Source organism: Ctenopharyngodon idella, chromosome 21 (assembly GCF_019924925.1).
Source record: "Ctenopharyngodon idella isolate HZGC_01 chromosome 21, HZGC01, whole genome shotgun sequence".
Taxonomy (NCBI): domain Eukaryota; kingdom Metazoa; phylum Chordata; class Actinopteri; order Cypriniformes; family Xenocyprididae; genus Ctenopharyngodon; species Ctenopharyngodon idella.
The window spans coordinates 2,234,930-2,256,843 of NC_067240.1; the positions used below are offsets into that span (position 1 = coordinate 2,234,930).

The 21,914-nt window shown below is 36.2% G+C and overlaps 1 protein-coding gene across 5 annotated transcripts; it reads right to left on the reverse strand.

The window, feature by feature from the left end:
* Window positions 1-4,841: 4,841 nt before the first annotated feature.
* On the reverse strand, window positions 4,842-20,440 carry LOC127503925 (putative leucine-rich repeat-containing protein DDB_G0290503). Of its 5 annotated transcripts, none has more exons than XR_007927255.1 (5): window positions 6,800-12,753; window positions 6,594-6,681; window positions 6,450-6,494; window positions 5,384-5,458; window positions 4,842-5,105 (listed from the first exon to the last, which is right to left on the reverse strand). XR_007927255.1 is itself a non-coding variant. In XM_051878152.1 (5 exons), coding segments are annotated over exons 1-4 (2,712 nt in total). In that variant the 5' UTR covers window positions 20,335-20,440; the 3' UTR covers window positions 4,842-6,042; window positions 6,450-6,493. The 5 variants fall into 5 exon arrangements, 3 of the variants coding, with proteins under 3 accessions (XP_051734112.1, XP_051734111.1, XP_051734110.1); XR_007927254.1 differs by having other exon boundaries at window positions 5,384-6,042; XM_051878152.1 differs by adding an exon at window positions 20,316-20,440 and having other exon boundaries at window positions 4,842-6,042; window positions 6,800-9,403.
* Window positions 20,441-21,914: the final 1,474 nt, after the last annotated feature.

Genomic DNA, 21,914 nt, shown 5'->3' on the forward strand with positions numbered 1-21,914 from the left:
TGAGTGCCTGTGGCATGGGCAGCTTACACATCTGGAAAGGCACCATCAATGCTGAAAGGTATATCCAAGTTCTAGAACAACATATGCTCCCATCCAGACGTCGTCTCTTTCAGGGAAGACCTTGCATTTTCCAACATGACAATGCCAGACCACATACTGCATCAATTACAACATCATGGCTGCGTAGAAGAAGGATCCGGGTACTGAAATGGCCAGTCCAGATCTTTCACCCATAGAAAACATTTGGCGCATCATAAAGAGGAAGATGCGACAAAGAAGACCTAAGACAGTTGAGCAACTAGAAGCCTGTATTAGACAAGAATGGGACAACATTCCTATTCCTAAACTTGAGCAACTTGTTTCCTCAGTCCCCAGACGTTTGCAGACTGTTATAAAAAGAAGAGGGGATGCCACACAGTGGTAAACATGGCCTTGTCCCAACGTTTTTGAAATGTGTTGATGCCATGAACTTATTTTTCCCTTAAAATGATACATTTTCTCAGTTTAAACATTTGATATGTCATCTATGTTGTATTATGAATAAAATATTGAAATTTGAAACTTCCACATCATTGCATTCCTTTTTTATTCACAATTTGGACAGTGTCCCAACTTTTTTGGAATTGGGTTTGTATTAGCAATAGACTTGATGAATTCTGTGACTTTTGTGTTATCAGCTGGTTTGTGTAAAAGTACTATAGCCTATAATAAATACACATATTTGAATATATTATTTTATCTTTCAGCTTTTGATAAAAATAAATGGACAGAAAAAACAGACTACAATCAGACAGGCAATACTACAAGGCCCCATTAGAATGCCCATAGGGGAAAAAAAAAAAGAACATTACTGGTGTGCATCGGTCACCGTGATTTTGCTAAGTAAAACATGTTCCTGGATCAACATATTTTGTTGATCCTGGAACAACATTCCTATCTGAAAATTTAGTCCTAACCTTTTCCCAACCCCTAAACCGAACCCTACCCATAACTTATCCCTAAAATCAGAGGGAAATGATAGTTGAATAACACTGTTGTGGAAGCACCTAACCCAGGTTGTAAGCCTAAACTTGACATAAATGGTAAACTTCAAATCTCAATGGTCCCTCAAATCTGATTGGTTGATTGGAATGTTGTTCCAGGATCAACAAAGATGTTGTACTTGGTGAAATCACGTTCACCAGTGTGGCATCTTGAGACAAAACAAGTTTCTCAGTTTAAACAGCTCAAACATGCATTTTAGTCTGGGACTTAAAGGGATAGTTCACCCAAAAATGAAAATCATCCCATGATTTACTCATCCTCAAGCCATCCTAGGCGTATCTACTTTCAGACGAACACAATCGGAGATATATTTAAAAATATTCTTAGTCCTCCAAGGTTTCAAATGGTTGTTAAAAATTATGCACCCATCCATAAAAAAAGCAATCCATACAACTCCAGGGGATTAATAAAGGCCTTCAGAAGCAAAACGATGCGTTTTTGTAAGAAAAATATCCATATTTAAAACTTTATAAATTCAAATAATTATAGCCTCCGGTGGACGATCGTATGCAGAATGCGTCGAAAAAAGCTTTTATGTATTGGTACACTATTATTACATGAGCAAAACAGAAAAAAATGGCTGACTGCACATTGAATCCAAAAAAGACTGAAGAGGTCTAGAAAGTACAAAATTTATCTTATAAACTGCATGGTGCAATAAAGTGCAAAGTGCAGGTGAATTAAAAACAAAAGAGCATGAGCAGACATTTCAGCAGATTGCTATCCTCAGTGCTCAATAAGCAACAAACAATCACCCTTTTTCTAGAAATTAACAAGCAATTCAAAGCAATCAGCTGAATCCAATTGTCACAATCCTCAATTAACACAAATATCAATCAATAATTATGAGTGTCACTGCAAGAGATTCTAGAAATTAACAAACATGGCACAAACTGTGTAAAATATACATTCAAAGTAATAAAGGAAAAAATAAATAAATAACTACTTTTGTAAGACTATTGTTACCAGCTACTATAGGCCATCCTGGTGGATAAACAAGCTTTTATATACCTTGGGTAGAATGTAGAAAACTGGCCTACTTGGAGAACGATTGAGCAGGTATTGCATCTCTTTATCAGAAATCAATAGATGAGCATGTGCTTCCTAAAGAAACATCTCAATCTCCCTCTGAAAATGGGCAGTTGGATCTGATGGTAAAACTCGATAATAGGAGGTATTTTCTAATTGACGTTGAGCTCTCCTGATTATAGAGAGCTCGAGGCAGAATCCCCAATCTACCTCCTTTATCTGCAGGTTTAATTACAATATCTTTATTTCAGCACAGTTTGTTAAGAGCCTCTTTTTGAGAAAGTGTCAAATTTGACTTTTTGTTCTCAGATGAAGATGACTGCTCAAATAAATTAGTCACATCCCTTTCCACTAGCCTACAATATGTATCAATAGATGAATTAGATACAGATGGACAATCCACCAGGATTAACAAGTGGCTTGATACTGCACTTGAGAAAGTACGTAGTTTACAGGAACAGGAAGAAAGTAATTGATTGCAAACAAAAGTAAGAAAAGTTATTTGTGTGTTTTTAAATCTACATTTAGCCCATTGAGTAATGATATTAGGAGGATTATTAAGAGTCACTGGCACATCATTCACATCATTAAAACAACTTTAGCTCGATAATAATTTTCCTATTGTCACTGTGAAGCTGCTTTGAAACAGTATGTATTGTGAAAAGCGCTATATAAATGAAGATGACTTGACTTGATCCTCAGTTATTGAATGTATTTAATGATCCACCACTCTTTGTTTCTTCTAGGAGTTCTAGTCTGAGGGATAAGCTTGTTCATGCAGACACTCATGTCTCTTCTCCGACCACCCTAGTTGATGCCCAGGGTAATTTTCCATGCTACAGGTGTACTTCTTGCACAAAATATGTCAAATGTCAATCATTTATACGAAAAAAAACATACAAGATCAAACAACTTGTTAACTTGCAAGAGTACATATGTGATTTATATTATCATTTGTTCATGTTCTCTGTTATATGTTGGTAAAACCACACGTGCTTTAGACACTAGAATGATTGAACATACAAGTGCAATTCGTAGACGGGATGATACGTCTCCTATTTATCGTCACTTCAATCTTGCTAAACATTCTTTGTCTAACATGAAGTTCCTGGCCATCGAGAGGATTTTACCTCATAGAAGAAGCGAAGATAGAGACAAGAAATTTTTGCAAAGGGAGACCCTTTTTTTTTTTTTTTTTTTTTTCATTACTTTGAATGTATATTTTACACAGTTTGTGCCATTTCTAGACTCTCTTGCAGTGACACTTGTGATAATTGATTGATATGTGTGTTAATTGATGATTGTGACAATTGGAAATCAGCTGATGGTTTTGAATTGCTTGTCTTTCTAGAAAGAGGGTGATTGTTTGTTGTATATTGAGCACTGAGGATGGCAATCTGCTGAAATGTCTGCTCATGCTCTTTTGTTTTTAATTCACCTGCACTTTATTGCACCATGCAATTTATAAAATAAATTTTGTACTTTCTAGACCTCTTCAGTCTTTTTTGGATTCAGTGTGCAGTCAGCCATTTTTTCCTGTTTTGCTCAAGTATTTTCTTGGTTCTATGCACCTGCGGTCTGTTGCACAAAGCCGGTTTCAGTTTCTACCCAGGTAAGTTCAAGATTAGTTTGAACAAACTCTGGTTTTTCGGGCTTTCGGGCTTAGCGGGGTTCATTGCTATGGTAACTTATGCTACACGCCTAACCTGCTCCGGAGCAGGTTTTATTCTGAGTTAGAGATCGCAAACCCAAACTTGACCAATCAGCTGTGAGTAAAGTGACATGTATCTGATGCAATAAAGCCACTCCCCCTGTATCTCTCTCTCTCCAAATTAAATCAGTTTATAGTGAAAAGATTTTAGAGACAAAATTGCTGTTAATTATTCATTATATTTATATTAAATAAAATAAAATTTATGAATAATTCATGACACATTCATATAATTAGGCCTATTATATTAATTGACAATATTGAACTTTGCTTTTAAATTAAAATATAATACATGCATAATATATAAAGCTTTTAAACAGATTAAGTTTACATGTATTCTTTTGAGCTCTTTGTGAAACTATATTATTTGGTCTATTTGTTTGATTCACATGCATTGATATAGTCAGATAATTTTATATATTTTATATATATTCCTGCTTTGTAAATGTTTATTTTCATATTTTTTATAACGATCTCTTCATCTTCGGAAGAGACATGAATTGCGCGGCTCTCTTGCGAGAAGTGAATCAAACTGACGTTCTCCTTGTTCCGTGTGAATGGCTGTTTGCCGCACGTGTCAGACTTTCAGGTGCACGCGCTTTGCAAACTCTGGATTAAACCTTGACAGAGAAGGTTTATACCGAGCGTTGTGCAACAGTTGATCCTGATCTAAACCAGGTTGGATTTATCAACTCCAAACCTACTCTGAAACTTTGAGAGTTTGTTCAACTAGCTTCATGCAACAGGCCACTGAAGGAAAAGGAAGCGCAACAGTTTCCTCTGATCTACACTATTATTACAAAAAGCTATGCAGTGTATGTTCTCGCTAAATTGCTCCCAAAAGTAAGATTGTTGATCATAATAATAGAATAAGTACCCCTTAATTCTAAAATATTTACAGTATAAATAATGTTAATTTTCCTGGTTGTTGCCCCTTTATTCCCCAAACTTTACATATTGTTCCCTTATACCTACATGTACATACTAAAGGAGTTTAGGCTTTAAGGGATAGCTGGCTTGAGTCCAGCAGGTATGTTGACAAGAATACAGAGTCCAGTACAGTTCCATATGACCACTTTTATTGATCCATTGGAGCAGACAGAACAAAGATGAGCAGGGAGCACATCATATGAGGGTGTGGGTGTGGTGTCTAAACAAAAACAGAAATACAAACACTTAAATCAAAACCAGCCACACACAAATTAACAATCAAAAATACTATATATAAAACCCAAAAGAAACAAACTTACATTGCTCATGAATATGCACACACATTACAAGCATCAGGCAGCTCCAAAGACACTCAGTTTATCATGCATCACTGCAGGCATTTATAAATCAGGACTCATTAGTATATGGCTTCAGTGATTGGCTAATTAACAGAGGGCGTATACTAGTCAGTGAGCAACTAATTAGGGAGGAGCAAGGATCGAACAAGAAAGGTTGGGGCATATTAAGAAAATAAACAAAATAATTTTATGAAACAGTGACAAAAAATAAACTTCCAAATAAAGACAAAATAATCTTTAATACAATAGGTACACTGTAATTAAAGGTATAATTAAAGGAAAGGTACACTGTACATTTCTTTTTACTTACGGACTACTTTCCGGGCTGTAATCTAAAGCATTTCCCATCTTTCTACACACATGCTGTCAGACGCCACAACATCATCTACCGAGAGGAAGTGACACAAAAATTAAATTGTTATGAACATCATAGAGGTTTGTGCAGATATGAAACTTGGTCTTCATCACATCATTCCTGTTTCCAAGTGACTGAAGCACAACACACAAGTGAAAAGGTTTATTAATATAATCAAAATGGCTTCAGGAAGGGAGCATGCTCAAAATAAAAAACAAAACCAACTAACTTAGATGCTAATTCTTACCTAGAAAAGAAAATAGAAATGAACAACACAGTCTTACCTTCCTCACTGCTCATACACAGGAGAAAAAGAAATGCAAAAGAAAGAGCATCCGTCCCCTACAATGATTCCTGTTATCAACAAACTTTGGAAATACAGCTGTCTGTTATCATCACGTTCTAGAGATTCTTTCAGGAGATACACAACAGTTTCAGATTTTCATACAATTCAGTCACTATCATCTGAGTCAGGAGAAGAGAGATCCAGAAAAGTGCTGCTCCTCGGAAACTGGAATATACTGGAATATATTAACAACCAAAGGAAAAGGAAGGAGAAAAGGTCTGGAAAACGGACACATTCACGCCGTTGATCGGGTTGAGTACATGCTATCCTGTCATGAGAACATTTAAATAATAATTACTATTTAGAACGTAACAGTGAAGAGAAAAAAAAAATCATACTTTCGCATCACCACAACTTTAATAGCAGAGATCAGTTCCAGTCACTAGAGAACTGCACTGAACTTCTGTTCCACAGAAGAACGTCAGGCCACGTTCACACTGCAGCTAAATTCGGTCATCAGTTTATCTTAATCCTGTTCTGTTCACACACAGTTCAGTAAATTACAGCTGAATTCTACAATCGAATTAACTCCTGAAAAATTCAGGTATAGTGACAACCACATTTACAAGAATTATACTCAGTGTGTATGTGGCCATAAGAGGTTTGGAAAGACAAAATGTGTAAATGATGACAATTTCATTTTTAATAGAAACCCTGAAAAATCCTTAAACTCACCTCAATCACATCCCATCCAGAGATTATATAGTCATCAATGTTGACCTTATATGGAAAAATAATATTTTAAGGCCAACATCTTTTAAATATATTAGATGAAATAAAAATAGTCACAGCATTTTATATTTCAAACAGATTTCTTACTATCGGGTGTTTCGTCTCACAGGTTTCTGGATCCCAAGAGATCCACTGGTTTGTGAATCATCTCTGCTCTTCAGCTCTCCTTCACGTTCTGTGTTTGAGGACAATATTTCACTACACAAACCTCTAATGGTAATACATCTTCTTAACTCAGTAAATTGATAATAAAGACTGCCAAGTGACAGTAGAGATATGTTGATAATACTCACCAGCAGGAGGAGGATCTGCTGTGGTCTGATGATGTTCTCTGGATCTCACATCTCTCTGTGTCACTTCTCTCTCTCTGATCTCCAGCTCCTTCTGTCTTTCATCCAGTTCTCTCTCTCTTTCATTTAGCTCATTTTCTTTGGTTTGTACTTCTTCCTCTCTCTGTATTATATTACTTTCTGACTGTAACTTTGTAAGCAGAAACGCTTCCTTAACTTTTGCTTCAGTTAGATTATTTTGTAGTTGTTTTTCCTTCTCATTGAGCTGTTCCACTTTTCTTTGACATTTCTCTTTGTCTTTCTCTTTATCTTTGTAAATGATCAGCTCTTCATTCAGTTGCTTCTCATGATGAATGGAAGTGCAGAACTCTTCCCTCATCTGATTCTCTTTCCGTTTTGAATCTTTCAACTCTTTGCTTAACTGATTCTCTTTCTCTTTTGAATCATTCAACTCTTTGCTTAACTGATTCTCTTTCTCCTTTGAATCATTCAACTCTTTGCTTAACTGATTCTCTTTCTCCTTTGAATCATTCAACTCTTTGCTTAACTGATTCTCTTTCTCTTTTGAATCATTCAACTCTTTGCTTAACTGATTCTCTTTCTCTTTTGAATCATTCAACTCTTTGCTTAACTGACTCTCTTTCTCTTTTGAATCATTCAACTCTTTGCTTAACTGATTCTCTTTCTCTTTTGAATCATTCAACTCTTTGCTTAACTGATTCTCTTTCTTTTTGGAATCATTCAACTCTTTGCTTAACTGATTCTCTTTATCTTTAGAATCATTCAACTCTTTGCTTAACTGATTCTCTTTCTCTTTTGAATCATTCAACTCTTTGCTTAACTGATTCTCTTTCTCTTTTGAATCATTCAACTCTTTGCTTAACTGACTCTCTTTCTCTTTTGAATCATTCAACTCTTTGCTTAACTGATTCTCTTTCTCTTTTGAATCATTCAACTCTTTGCTTAACTGATTCTCTTTCTTTTTGGAATCATTCAACTCTTTGCTTAACTGATTCTCTTTATCTTTAGAATCATTCAACTCTTTGCTTAACTGATTCTCTCTGCCTTTTGAATCATTCAACTCTTTGCTTAACTGATTCTCTCTGTCTTTAAAATCATTCAACTCTTTTTTTAACTGATTCTCTCTGCCTTTTGAATCATTCAACTCTCTGCTTAACTGATTCTCTTTCTCTTTTGAATCATTCAACTCTTTGCTTAACAGTTCTTTAAAAACATCAAACGCTTTTTTAAACGGATTCCCTTTGATTGGGAAATCATCCAACACTTTTTTAAACGGATTCCCTTTGATTGGGAAATCATCCAACACTTTTTTAAACTGATTCTCCCTGACTTGGAAATCATTTAACTCTTTTTTAAACTGATTCTCCCTGACTTGTAAATCATCCAACTCTTCTTTAAACTTATTCTCTCTTACTTGGAAATCATCCAACTCTTTTTTAAACTGATTCTCCCTGACTTGGAAATCATTCCACACTTTTACAAACTGATTCTCCCTGAATTGGAAATCATCCAGTGCTTTTTTAAACTGATTCTCTCTGACTTGGAAATCATTCCACACTTTTTCAAACTGATTCTCCCTGAATTGGAAATCATCCAGTGCTTTTTTAAACTGATTCTCTCTGACTTGGAAATCATTCCACACTTTTTCAAACTGATTCTCCCTGAATTGGAAATCATTCAACTCTTCTTTAAACTTATTCTCTCTTACTTGGAAATCATCCAACTCTTTTTTAAACTGATTCTCCCTGACTTGGAAATCATTCCACACTTTTACAAACTGATTCTCCCTGAATTGGAAATCATCCAGTGCTTTTTTAAACTGATTCTCTCTGCCTTTTGAATCATTCAAGTCTTTGAATAACAGATTCACTTTCTTTTTTGAATCATTCAACTCAATGCTTAACTGATCCTCTCTGCCTTTAGAATCATTCAACTCTTTTCTTAGTTTATTTTCCTTTTCCTTGTACTCTTCCTGAAAATAATTGCTAGCTTTTCTGAAACACTCCAGATGTGTTGTGAAAAAACTGCTGTCTTTACTCTCTGTCATTGACTCTATTTTTACAAACAATTCATTAACACTCTCGTTGATGTTCTCTAAAATGTGGTATCTGCCTCCACACATCTTCACACATGAGTTCTGTTCTGGATCATTGTCAGGAGTATCATCTATAAATAACACCATACAGTAGTCTAAGACCTCCTTCCCGAACACATCACTGAGAGCTCGTAAAAGATAATCCTCTCTACCAGAGTTTTTCACGTCTGTCTGTACGACCAGAAATGCATGAGGCCCAGGAAACAACATAGACTCGTGTGACTCCATTTCATCTCTGATAGCTTTGACTCGCCTGCTGAAAAACAGGAATGATTTCAAGTGTTCTAGCCATGCGAATGGAGTTTTTAATACAGAAACCTTTCGTCCACAAATATGAGCCTTCCTGGGCTCCAATATTCCAAATTTAAATACATCCCTGTTCTGTCTTTCCCCAAGGATTGTGGCACATGCTTCATCCAGAAGAGCATCATCACCTCCAAGCACCATCAATCTTAACTTCTCATTGGAGCCTGTGGACGGTTCACCTTCATCTGTGAACGATCCAATTGTTAAGTGAATAAAGTCAGAGAACAAATGCATAAATGTGCAGCCAAAGAAAATCAGACACAAATGTTTTAAAAAATAATGCAAAATACCTAAAGGAAAATCAGCAATAGCTGAAGATATAACTAAAAAAATGGTGTAGAAACAATTTTCACCAAGAAATAGTAAATAGCTACTGAAAGTAGAAAACCTGAAATAGTATTTTCTTGTAAAACATACCCCAATAATCTTTGTTTTATTTATAACTCCAAAAAAATAACTTTTAAATGAACACAAAAACAAAACTGTACACAAAATAGATATCTATGCTTTTACTTGCTTGAGGTTTATTGGGCTTTTTGCACTGCCCTTATGAAAAAGAAGTTTATTCAAGTGTGCTATTAGTATACAGTATTCAGTCTACTTTTTATGTACTTCACAGAATTATAAAATGACTCTTAAAGTGCCCCTATTATGGATTTTTGTAAATGACCTTTCATGTAGTGTGTAACATAGCTCTAAGTGATTGAAAACATCCTGCAAAGTTTTAAATCTGAAAGTGCACCGTATATAAAGTTATTGTCTCTCAAAAGTAAGAGTCGACTCTTTAATTAAACGAGTTGTTTGTAGAAACGAATCCGTTTCGTTGTGACGTCACAATGAAACATTAGCATATTCCCCACCCATTTATTGCGCGCGCAGACGCCAGGGAAAATTCATTTTTTCAACAATACCACAGCAGTACAATCTTTTGTTGTGTTCCCATCATTTTACTGACGACTGCATCTCAAACCTCGAGGAGTTTAACGCAGGATTCACAAAACGGTTGGTCTTAAAATATTTGGACCAGCTTGCTCCTCTGAATCTCAACCTGTAAGTATGATTAATAATTGATGTTTATATTTTCTAGCAATCGTTTAAAATTCATAGTTTTGTATGTTATGTTGTGTAACGTACACCCTAGTCTGTATGTCTCCTGCTAACCAGCTAACTCACGTCTGTATTTCTGTTATTCAGATGTGGGTCCAATATTGTCTAAATATGTGTCGATTAATGCAGCTTGTCTTATTACTTGGAGTAATGATCAAGGATGGAGGACTTTTGTTTACAAAGTGTAATGCATTATCAGCTATTCACGTTTGTGCTCGGCTAACGTGTGAGTTTACAACATAACTGTGGGCCCAGTTCGCTTACATAACTGTAAAACAAACTGTTTTTTTCCTCTGCATTTTTATTATTACAGTAGAGTGGAGCTCTATCTGTATTGTAATAGGATGTTAAGATGCTAGTTGAAGTTTTCTCTCTGTAAACTGTAAACACTCATTGTAATGTCAAACAATGATATAGCCCATTTTTATTTTGTTAATGGTTCTGACAAAAAAGTGTGTACACACCTGGCCTAAATGTTTATCTTCTGTTAGAGGTTTTCAGCTTCGCTTGGCATTCTGATACAGTTCCCACAGGTGCACCTACATAAAGTTTAACAGTGACGCTGCTATCACGTCTTAAAATAACACAAACTAAGGTGACACTTATAGAAAATCGGATTGCGAATCAGTTTCTGGTTGATCGACTACTTCAGACATTTCATTGTCGGACTCGGGCTCGAATTGATATGGTAAAATCGATCTTTTCTGTCCATACATTGTATACAATGTCTTGCGAATTGATAGCTGTCATTCAGTCATGGCAATGGGCGTGCAGTGCACGCAGTTGACCAATCACAAAGGATTGGGCCATCTGACCAATCAGAGCAGTGTAGGCTCATGAAAAGGAGGGGTTTAGAGAGACTGATTCTTCAAACTGCTTCTAACGAATCGTTTACCAATTATTGAGAACTGAGGTGAAATTAAATGTATATTATGAGAAAACAAAAGTGTTTTTTGACCTTGCATGCATGTAAACCTGTTGTAGGAGACTCCCAAAACAATATTAGGAACATTTAAAAAGGCACATAGGGGCACTTTAAGTATACTTGCCTTGTACTAACAGACGTATTTGGCCTATACTTGAACTCAGTCTTTTGATCGAGATATACTTAAAAGTATAATTAAGCATTCTAAGTTGGCTTGAAGTTGTGTTTACTCTTTTGACATTTAATTTGTTGGAATGGAATTCCATTAGGATATTCATTATGTGTTTTCCCTGTATGTTTCCTCTGCTTCTGTAAAGTGACCTGCAGGATCTTTCTCTTCATTAACTTCCCTTCCCTTTTTCATCATTTTTGCTCTAACTGCTGTTCTGGTGATTTTATTGGATGTAAAGTCAGCTGCTGTCTAAATATGACACTTAACTCTGTTATTTTGTTAGTCTTTGACACCTCTTTAGTCACACTACAATTATATTTACTTGTGGACAGGGGAGGCTAGAAATGTTCAAACGGGTGGGCCTTTAGAAAAACTGGGTGGGCCAATCGTATAATAGCATCGAGTATGAAAACTGCATTATCAGAAATTATCCATTATCCAAATTATCAGAAAAAAACGCAGCTAAGGTTTAAGTTCAAAGTTACAAAACAGCAAATAAGAAATAACCTACATGAATGATTTAATTTATATATGACTATATTGTCACTATATTATTAACATTTTACCAAAACCAAGCTCAAATGGAGGTTTCTGACCAGCGAATTTCGGAGAATGTCAGAGTAAAATGCTTTGTCCGTCATTAACTGCCGCATCTGAGGCAGTAAGTGAGTTATGTTTTTATCAACTTACAGGTTATAAAGTAATAGCCTATTTATAAATGCAGCTTTGTGTATAGCGGTAACCATGGAAACGCTATATCACTGCTGTTCCATAAGCGCCACCTACTGTTAGAGAGTTAATTTGCATTTTCATTCAGTCCGTCTGCTGATTTTGTTTTGTGCAAGTGTCTTATGTCACATAATTTCACAAAGCTAAAGTCAGACCACGCTGTTTTTGCGTTTAATCTTGAAATTATACAATGATTTAAATTAAAAACAACTGCTCATGCTCATGTGCATAACATCTTTGTTGGGATTGTGATAAAAATGCAGTGTTTGCATCTAATACCAAAGAGCTACACATATGTTTTTGAACATATAAACAACAAATAAATTTGCTTTAAAAAAAAATCTGCAACCAGTATCAGAATCGGCCAATTTGCTTCTAAAAAATTGGAATTGGCCATGAAAAATCAAAATAGGTGCATCGCTAATAAAAAATATTAAATAAAGCATTATTTTAAAAATCAAATAGTATTTTCACTGTAGAAACAAATTGCAGTTTTAAAGAGCAGTGTACTAGTTTTCTTGCAAATTAATTTATTGTTTATATGTTTAAAGGGCTAGTTCACCCAAAAATGAAAATAATGTCATTTATTACTCACCCTCGTGCCGTTCCACACCTGTAAGACCTTCGTTAATCTTCGGAACACAAATTAAGATATTTTTGTTGAAATCCGATGGCTCCGTGAGGCCTCCATAGCCAGCAATGACGTTTCCTCTCTCAAGATCTATTAATGTACTAAAAACATATTTAAATCAGTTCATGTGAGTACAGTGGTTCAATATTAATATTATAAAGCGACGAGAATATTTTTGGTGCGCCAAAAAACAAAATAATGACTTATATAGTGATGGCCAATTTCAAAACACTGCTTCATGAAGCTTCGGAGCGTTATGAATCTTTTGTGTCGAATCATGATTCGGATCGCGTGTCAAACTGCTGAAATCACGTGACTTTGGCGCTCCGAACCGCTGATTCGACACAAAAGATTCATAATGCTCCGAAGCTTCATGAAGCAGTGTTTTGAAATCGGCCATCACTATATAAGTCGCTTTATAATATTAATATTGAACCACTGTACTCACATTAATTAGTACATTAATGGATCTTGAGAGAGGAAATGTCATCGCTGGCTATGCAGGCCTCACTGAGTCATCGGATTTCAACAAAAATATCTTGATTTGCATTCCGAAGATTAACTAAGGTCTTACGGGTGTGGAACGGCATGAGGGTGAGTAATAAATGGCATTATTTTCATTTTTGGGTGAACTAAGCCTTTAATATTAATGCAACTATCAACACACTAAGGTTTTTTTTAAAAAAGGTAATTCAGCCTGCACATGGTCAATTTTTTTCCAATCTGGCCCTCACCCTAAAATGAGTTTGACACCCCAGACTTAGAGTGATATTGGTTTAAAAAATATTATCAGTTAAGGGTAAAAAGGCCACATAGTAGGTGGTGTAAAGGTAATTTGTTAGAAAAGATTTCTATTTTGAATAAATTCTGTTATTTGTAACATTTTTAAATCAAAGATTTTAAATCAATCGACTGAAAAACACATTGAAGACTGGAATGATGATTCTGGAAATTCAGCTTTGCATCACAGAAATAAATTATATTTTAAAGTATCTTCAAATAGAAAACCATTATTTTAAATTGTAATAATATTTTTTAAATTTATATTGCTGTTTTTGATTAGATAAATGCAGGTTTGATGAGCATAAGAGACTTATTTCATAATGCCACATAAGCTAATAATTATCAAAAATGGTAATACAGGTGCTGGTCATATAATTAGAATATCATCAAAAAGTTGATTTATTTCACTAATTCCATTCAAAAAGTGAAACTTGTATATTATATTCATTTATTACACACAGACTGATATATTTCAAATGTTTCTTTTAATTTTGATGATTATAACTGACAACTAAGGAAAATCCCAAATTCAGTATCTCAGAAAATTAGAATATTACTTAAGACCAATACAAAGAAAGGATTTTTAGAAATCTTGGCCAACTGAAAAGTATGAACATGAAAAGTATGAGCATGTACAGCACTCAATACTTAGTTGGGGCTCCTTTTGCCTGAATTACTGCAGCAATGCGGCGTGGCATGGAGTCGATCAGTCTGTGGCACTGCTCAGGTGTTATAAGAGCCCAGGTTGCTCTGATAGTGGCCTTCAGCTCTTCTGCATTGTTGGGTCTGGCATATCGCATCTTCCTCTTCACAATACCCCATAGATTTTCTATGGGGTTAAGGTCAGGCGAGTTTGCTGGCCAATTAAGAACAGGGATACCATGGTCCTTAAACCAGGTACTGGTAGCTTTGGCACTGTGTGCAGGTGCCAAGTCCTGTTGGAAAATGAAATCTGCATCTCCATAAAGTTGGTCAGCAGCAGGAAGCATGAAGTGCTCTAAAATTTCCTGGTATACGGCTGCGTTGACCTTGGACCTCAGAAAACACAGTGGACCAACACCAACAGACGACATGGTACCCCAAACCATCACTGACTGTGGAAACTTTACACTGGACCTCAAGCAATGTGGATTGTGTGCCTTTCCTCTCTTCCTCCAGACTCTGGGACCCTGATTTCCAAAGGAAATGCAAAACTTACTTTCATCAGAGAACATAACTTTGGACCACTCAGCAGCAGTCCAGTCCTTTTTGTCTTTAGCCCAGGCGAGACGCTTCTGACGCTGTCTGTTGTTCAAGAGTGGCTTGACACAAGGAATGCGACAGCTGAAACCCATGTCTTGCATACGTCTGTGCGTAGTGGTTCTTGAAGCACTGACTCCAGCTGCAGTCCACTCTTTGTGAATCTCCCCCACATTTTTGAATGGGTTTTGTTTCACAATCCTCTCCAGGGTGCGGTTATCCCTATTGCTTGTACAGTTTTTTCTACCACATCTTTTCCTTCCCTTCCCCTCTATTAATGTGCTTGGACACAGAGCTCTGTGAACAGCCAGCCTCTTTTGCAATGACCTTTTGTGTCTTGCCCTCCTTGTGCAAGGTGTCAATGGTCGTCTTTTGGACAACTGTCAAGTCAGCAGTCTTCCCCATGATTGTGTAGCCTACAGAACTAGACTGAGAGACCATTAAAGGCCTTTGCAGGTGTTTTGAGTTAATTAGCTGATTAGAGTGTGGCACCAAGTGTCTTCAATATTGAATCTTTTCACAATATTCTAATTTTCTGAGATACTGAATTTGGGATTTTCCTTAGTTGTCAGTTATAATCATCAAAATTAAAAGAAATAAACATTTGAAATATATCAGTCTGTGTGTAATGAATGAATATAATATACAAGTTTCACTTTTTGAATGGAATCAGTGAAATAAATCAACTTTTTGATGATATTCTAATTATATGACCAGCACCTGTATAATAAAGTCCTTTCACGTCACCATTTCGCCAGCCTACACTTCACATAATAGGCCTGTAGGTGGCACTTTGGCTTCATTAACTAACTTCAAGAACATCCCAATCGAGTGAAGGGATTTGTGGAAACTGTGGTTCCTAATTATTGTGATCCAACATTTGCCTTTATGTTTATGAAAGTTTATGAAAGTATCACTCCACAATACAACAGCAAAATATATAAGTATAGTATTTTTATGTTACATTAATCAGTGTCTAGCACACCTTCCTAAGGAAAGGATATGGACCAGAAGACATTGCGATTACTAAATGATATTTAGACAGACTTAAAGAAGTTCCAGATCTATACTTGTGCTCTTATTATTTAAGTTATTTTGCCATTAATGTAAATAAACATGTGCAAACAATATACTTGCTCTTGTGAATTTATTTTGATGTTAATTACATTTACGAGCTGTTTCTTTAATACCGTGCGGTTTATATGCATGTTGATGCTGATTGGACTGACATTTTTGACACACCCACCAAACAAGAGAAAACGGCTGTTTCTCAATTCCAAGAACGTAGAGAATGGACTTGCGTTCTCGTGGAGTCCGGTCTTGCCAGGCGACCTTGAAAGAACGAACTCGGAAGAACGCGAGGAACACAGAACTCATCCTTGTGAGAATTGAGATGTGCTGCGATCTTGACCGTGTCAGCATATTAGAAGTAGCGGCAAATGCACAATAAATGCAACATAACATCACAAACAAATGTTATAACCTATTAAAAGGCTTCTATCATATTATTATAGACATTTTCATAAAATTTTATATATTTTTTATTTTACCGCGTGTATTTATGAAAATGAGTAGCCTTTGTGTTACCTATGATTTGTCAATGTCAAGATAATTTTTTATATGTCAATAAAAATACTGCAGGCTTTCTTCAGGTTATCACTTCATTAAAATTAAGCAAAGCAAACGGACAAATATTCACGAGCCGTCACTTTGCGAGCTTGTAGCGGGAATCTCATAAGTGAACTAGAACTTTAAAGCTTGCAGGCTTCCTTATGTCAACCGCCCGCAGCGTCTTCTGGGAATTTTAACGGTTCGATTACCTCAAGTCTGCATTCGATCAAAGAGTATAAAACCCAAGAGGCGACACTCTAACTTTTTGGGCAACAGCCACTAGATGACGCTCCGGTAGCGCGGCCGCCATTATGGGGTGAAAATATAACTGGCCCATAGAATCCTTCACATCTTACGCACCCAAAATCGGCAAATTTCACTGCCAAATCAGAAGCGCAATAGAACAGTTTTTTTTTTAAATTAAGTCACCAGTAAATTGTATGGCTCCTACAGTAAACGTTGTATTGTCTTATATATGTTTTATTTTACCAGTTGTGGAATCCAACCATTCAACCATCTGAGGTAATGTAGTTAGCCTACTTTATTGAGTATTTCCATTTTATGCAACTTTATACATTTATTAATAGTAAATTAATAATTAATAAATTTAAGATCATCATGTTTGCAGCTAACAATATATTTCAGACATAGTATCACTCCACTAGGTCTGAATTGAAATAGGCTATATTGTACGTTTTAATGGATCACGCTACAAACATAATGATCTTATAATGATATTGCTGTGTCTGTTATCGCATAATTCCCACTTTTGGACACTTTTGCTTTAACGGACATTAGACAAAACTGTAAAATCAAGCTGTTATATTCATGTATTTATTGTCCAACATTCCCAATTTTTCTGATGCATATCCTTAATTTAATTTCATATGTTGGTATTAATTCAGTGTTTATAAGCCTAATGCTAGACCTAATACTAGATCTTTTAAAGAATTTTAACCCGACTGGCTTACTTCCGGTCTGGAACGGCGTTCCTTCTCTGATGACGTCAGTTTGACGGCTTGGGTTGAAAACGCTTAAACCACTCCCCTCCAACCGTTAGTCTGCTATTATGAGGGAGAGATGGAGAGGAGGAGCGCTAAGATAAAACCCGGCCCTCTATTCAATATTCCGTTTCACTTGGAAATACGTCACAACACTGGAGAAAAGTCGTTTGCAACTTCCGGTTCATGGGGACATAAATATACAGTAATAGTCATGAAATATTTTGAATGGGACTCGAGTGGTCTCGGGAATGAGTCCGAGTCCTAATATGTTCGAGTACGAGTCAATTCCGAGTCAATATGCACACGAGTCCATGACAAGACCAAGACCGTTACAATATGGTCTCAAGACCGAGTCAGAGTCTCGAGTAGCCTACTACAACACTGTTATAAAGTTTACTGTAGCTATGCGTTCACTCAGTTTTTTCTGACATTTGGCCAGAATCTCATTTTATTATGAAGCACAGGCTATTTAAAGTCCCCGTGAACCGGAAGTTGCAAACGACTTTTCTCCAGTGTTGTGACGTATTTCCAAGCGAAACGGAATATTGAATAGAGGGCAGGGTTTTACTTTAGCGCTCATCCTCTCCATCTCTCGATCATAGCAGACTAACGGTTGGAGGGGAGCGGTTTAAGCGTTTTCAAGCGTCAAACTGACGTCATCAGAGAAGGAACGCCATTCCAGACCGGAAGTAACTTTTCAGATTTTGATGAAAGATTACCGCGACAATTTTTTTTTCTGTGTATTAACTTGCACGGATTAATTGTTCACCACAAGACTAGTAATATGCACTAACAAAGTAAATAGGGTCAATTTTGATTTCATGCCGACTTTAAGCGGCTATTTAAGACAGTGACTCGATGACAAATGCTACACCAAGACACTCTTCTCCGCTCCTCAAACACATACAACATAGTTTTTGTATATAGTGTTTCTTGAGTAAAGAAAGCACTGTACAAACAGTTCTTTATTTACCCTAATATTGTAAACAAGCAGAGACCTCTCTCCAAACAGCGTGCGGCACTTCTTTTACGACAGAGGCGTATGAGTTATGAGGTTTGACTGACAGTTTGAAGAGCCAATAGAGTTACGAGGTTTACAAGCTTTTTTAAATAATTTTCACTTTTCAAAATCCACAGAGAGACGTAATGGATGACCACTAAGATTTATGAAAAGATAATAAATAGAAATGACGAAATTTGGAGATACGATGTTTCAACGATATGAATTAATGTTTAGAATCTTTTAACTATAACGATACACTATAAATGTTTGTACTTGCCTTTGTATGGCCTTCTGTAATATTACTCTGAGACGACGGGGATTCTGGTTAAACACTGGGCTGATCTCATCATAATAGTGTTTCTTGCAGTAGTAGCTACATATCCAAATACATATCCAAATTAGGCTTTTAAAGTATCGACTGATTAATATTTGCTTCACAATTTTTAAATTTAACTCCACATTGGTTTCACAAACGCGCAAATCTACCATTACATCCTGGGCGGGACTAACAGAAACTGGCGAATCAAACTTTTCATTTTGACAAGCGTGTGAAATGCACCTATGGGGAGAGGGGAAACTACGAAACCACCTGTAATTGACCATGAAAAACTGCATTTAATGATTATTTTAACTAAATAAATAAAGTTATAGTGTGATAAGATGTTTATTATAATCATTATCGCTTATTAAATTATTTCATGCATCTTTTTGGAAAATGACCAACTATTTATTGGGTGGGCCACAATTCAAAGTGGGTGGGCCTAGGCCCACCCGGGCCCACCCGTAGCTTCGCCTCTGCTTGTGGACAAACAAACATTTTGGAATGCATCTTTTCATGTTTCAAATTATATAGAGTCAATACTATAAAAATACTATTTGGAAACAAATTAAGTTTTTAAAAAAAGAAAGAAAAAAAAAACTTTAAAAGGATCGCCAAATTAGGCTACTTATCATTGTTCAACAGAGGACCTGTAAAAAGGAAATAATATAGTGTGACAACTGCCTGCTTTCAACATTTAACCCTTGAACATTGATCGTGTGTACATGGAAACAGTGTGTTCATGCAACAATGAATCAGTAAATTAAAGTTTGTTTTAACTCACGCATTTCAGTTTCGTCTCTCTTTCCCATGAAATACAGAATGAACAAGTTTTGTTAATTAATTTCATACTTTCGTTAGTCTTTAAATAGGCCATTAATGTCCTGGAATTATTATGATCGACAAAGTTGTCTCTATGCAGGACACGTTTCGATCCAAATTAGCGTAACTTGTGCGCACATTTTGAATACTGCATAAAACATTTGCGAATAAAGCACTGTTTCCATCCAGCGAGTCAAAGAGAACCAAATCGTCCCTTCCTGATACACTGGCACTAAATATCAGTAGAGGCCACTGTATATAATAATTTTCATATATAATAAATGATTTGCAGACGAAACGCAATAAACGCTGTCATGATATCTTACATTCAGATGCCTGGTGTTTGTGAACGCAATCGTGTGAGACGCTTTGGGAGGGAATTATACCTAACTACTTTAACGACAGACTTTGGTCAGGCTTTACAGAATGACGAAAACATCATTTCAGATGCTGTGCAATGAGATCCGTCCGCTGGTTTGCCCAGTTATGCCGTTATGCACATCAAGGAATTTATTCAGTAAAACTGTTTCCATCGTAGTTTTTGCGCATGTTTTCGTGTCGCATAAAAAATTATCCTACTCATTTGAGCGCATAATTTTTTATGCACATTTTTAGAACTCATGCGCATCTTGGCGTTTTCATCCAGCATTTTTATGCGATATCACAAAATGCTCATAAAAAATAGGTGGATGGAAACATCTAAAAGCGAGATCAAAAGTGAGACAAAATATTCTAGAAGCTGAGTTACTGACCTCTGCGTCTCCACGCCATACTGTAGAGAATAAACAAAATATGAAATTAAGCAACAAAATGTCATGTGACTAGAAAAACTCAAAATGAACTCATTTCGGGTCCCAGGCGATCTATTTCAAAAGTGAAAGTGACAAAACCTTACTGGAAAAAACAGCTACACCCACTCAAGCTGTTTTCAGGGTTTTCCAAACTGGGGTTCGCGAACCTCTGGTTCAGGAGGGAATTGCAGGAGGTTCGTAAGTTATTAAATTAAATTATAATTAAATAATTAAAAATCAAATAGGTTAAATAATATTCAAATAAAAATCTAAATAAAACTTCCTAACAAAAAATTATATTTTATTTCTTTAATCTGCATGTCATGTGACCATTCAGTTACAGAACTAAACGTGTCTGCTCAATTCAGCATGGGCTGAACGAGTTGCAGCACAGATCTGCAGCAGGAGTCAAGATTTCACCTCACTTCGCCCATTTCGCCTCACCTTTGACTGACAAGATGATGGAGGGCGATTTGGTTTCAAAGCGAAATGTATTTAGGCGAGTTTGTCATTGTACTGTTTCGTTGTTGTGTTTTTCATTATAATAATGAACCCATCATTAAAATGCGTTCATGGGCGTTCATAACGGTGCGTGAGTGACTTGTACACTTTTTATTGTCACATTTTGTAATATTTGCCTTGATTTATTATTGTAATATGGATATGTAACATTATTTTCTCATTCTAATTTTGTGAGGAGGCACTGCCTCCCTTGCCTCCTCGGAGGAAACGCCCCTGAAATAACACGAGGGTTTTCAAACTTTTTTGTCAGCCGAACACCTTTGACCAAATAATTTACTTGAAGTACCCCCTGGGATTTGAAGTAGGCTATATATTTCAATAATTTAATGGCATATTTGCATGTTTACTTCAAAACATTGATTATTTATCCTTTTTAAAGATTTTATCAGTAGTATTTTACATAGCTATTGTTATTACACATAGGTGAGGACATTTTCCTACCTGTTAATCGACGTGTGACAACACCGGCGGGGGCTTTTAAATCGCTAATTCAAAAGCGAAAGTAAAATGCTCACGGCGCGCCAGTGGGATCGTTTTTCTAAAGGAACACTGTCCAACAGCGACACCCACAGGTAAAGTTACAGCGGGAGTCCGCGTCTGTCATGCCTCCCTTGAGCTCATAGAGAATGAACAGAGCCTCTAAAGCGTGCGGTGGGTTTTGTGAGGGGTAATAGAGAATGAATGGGGGAAAGTCATGTGAGAAGAGGCAGTGCCTCCATATAGGATATGAACGGTAATGATTGGATTCATTGGATTTATACGTGCGCGTTCAGTCAGAATGAAAAAAAATGATGGCGTCAATGGGAAGACTAAATTAAAAACTAAGTAAACAGATCACCCACTTAGATATTACGTCAGAATCAAACTTGAAAAGACCTGAAAACATGATGACTGCAGGGGTTTTAGTGAGCAATCAGCGTGGTGAAATTAAAGATAGGCTACATCTTCGTGTCTGTGACAGAGTGTTTACCGAGCATGACTGATGATCCGAAATAAGTTGACTATTAAAATGAACAGCTGAAAATCAATACACAAATA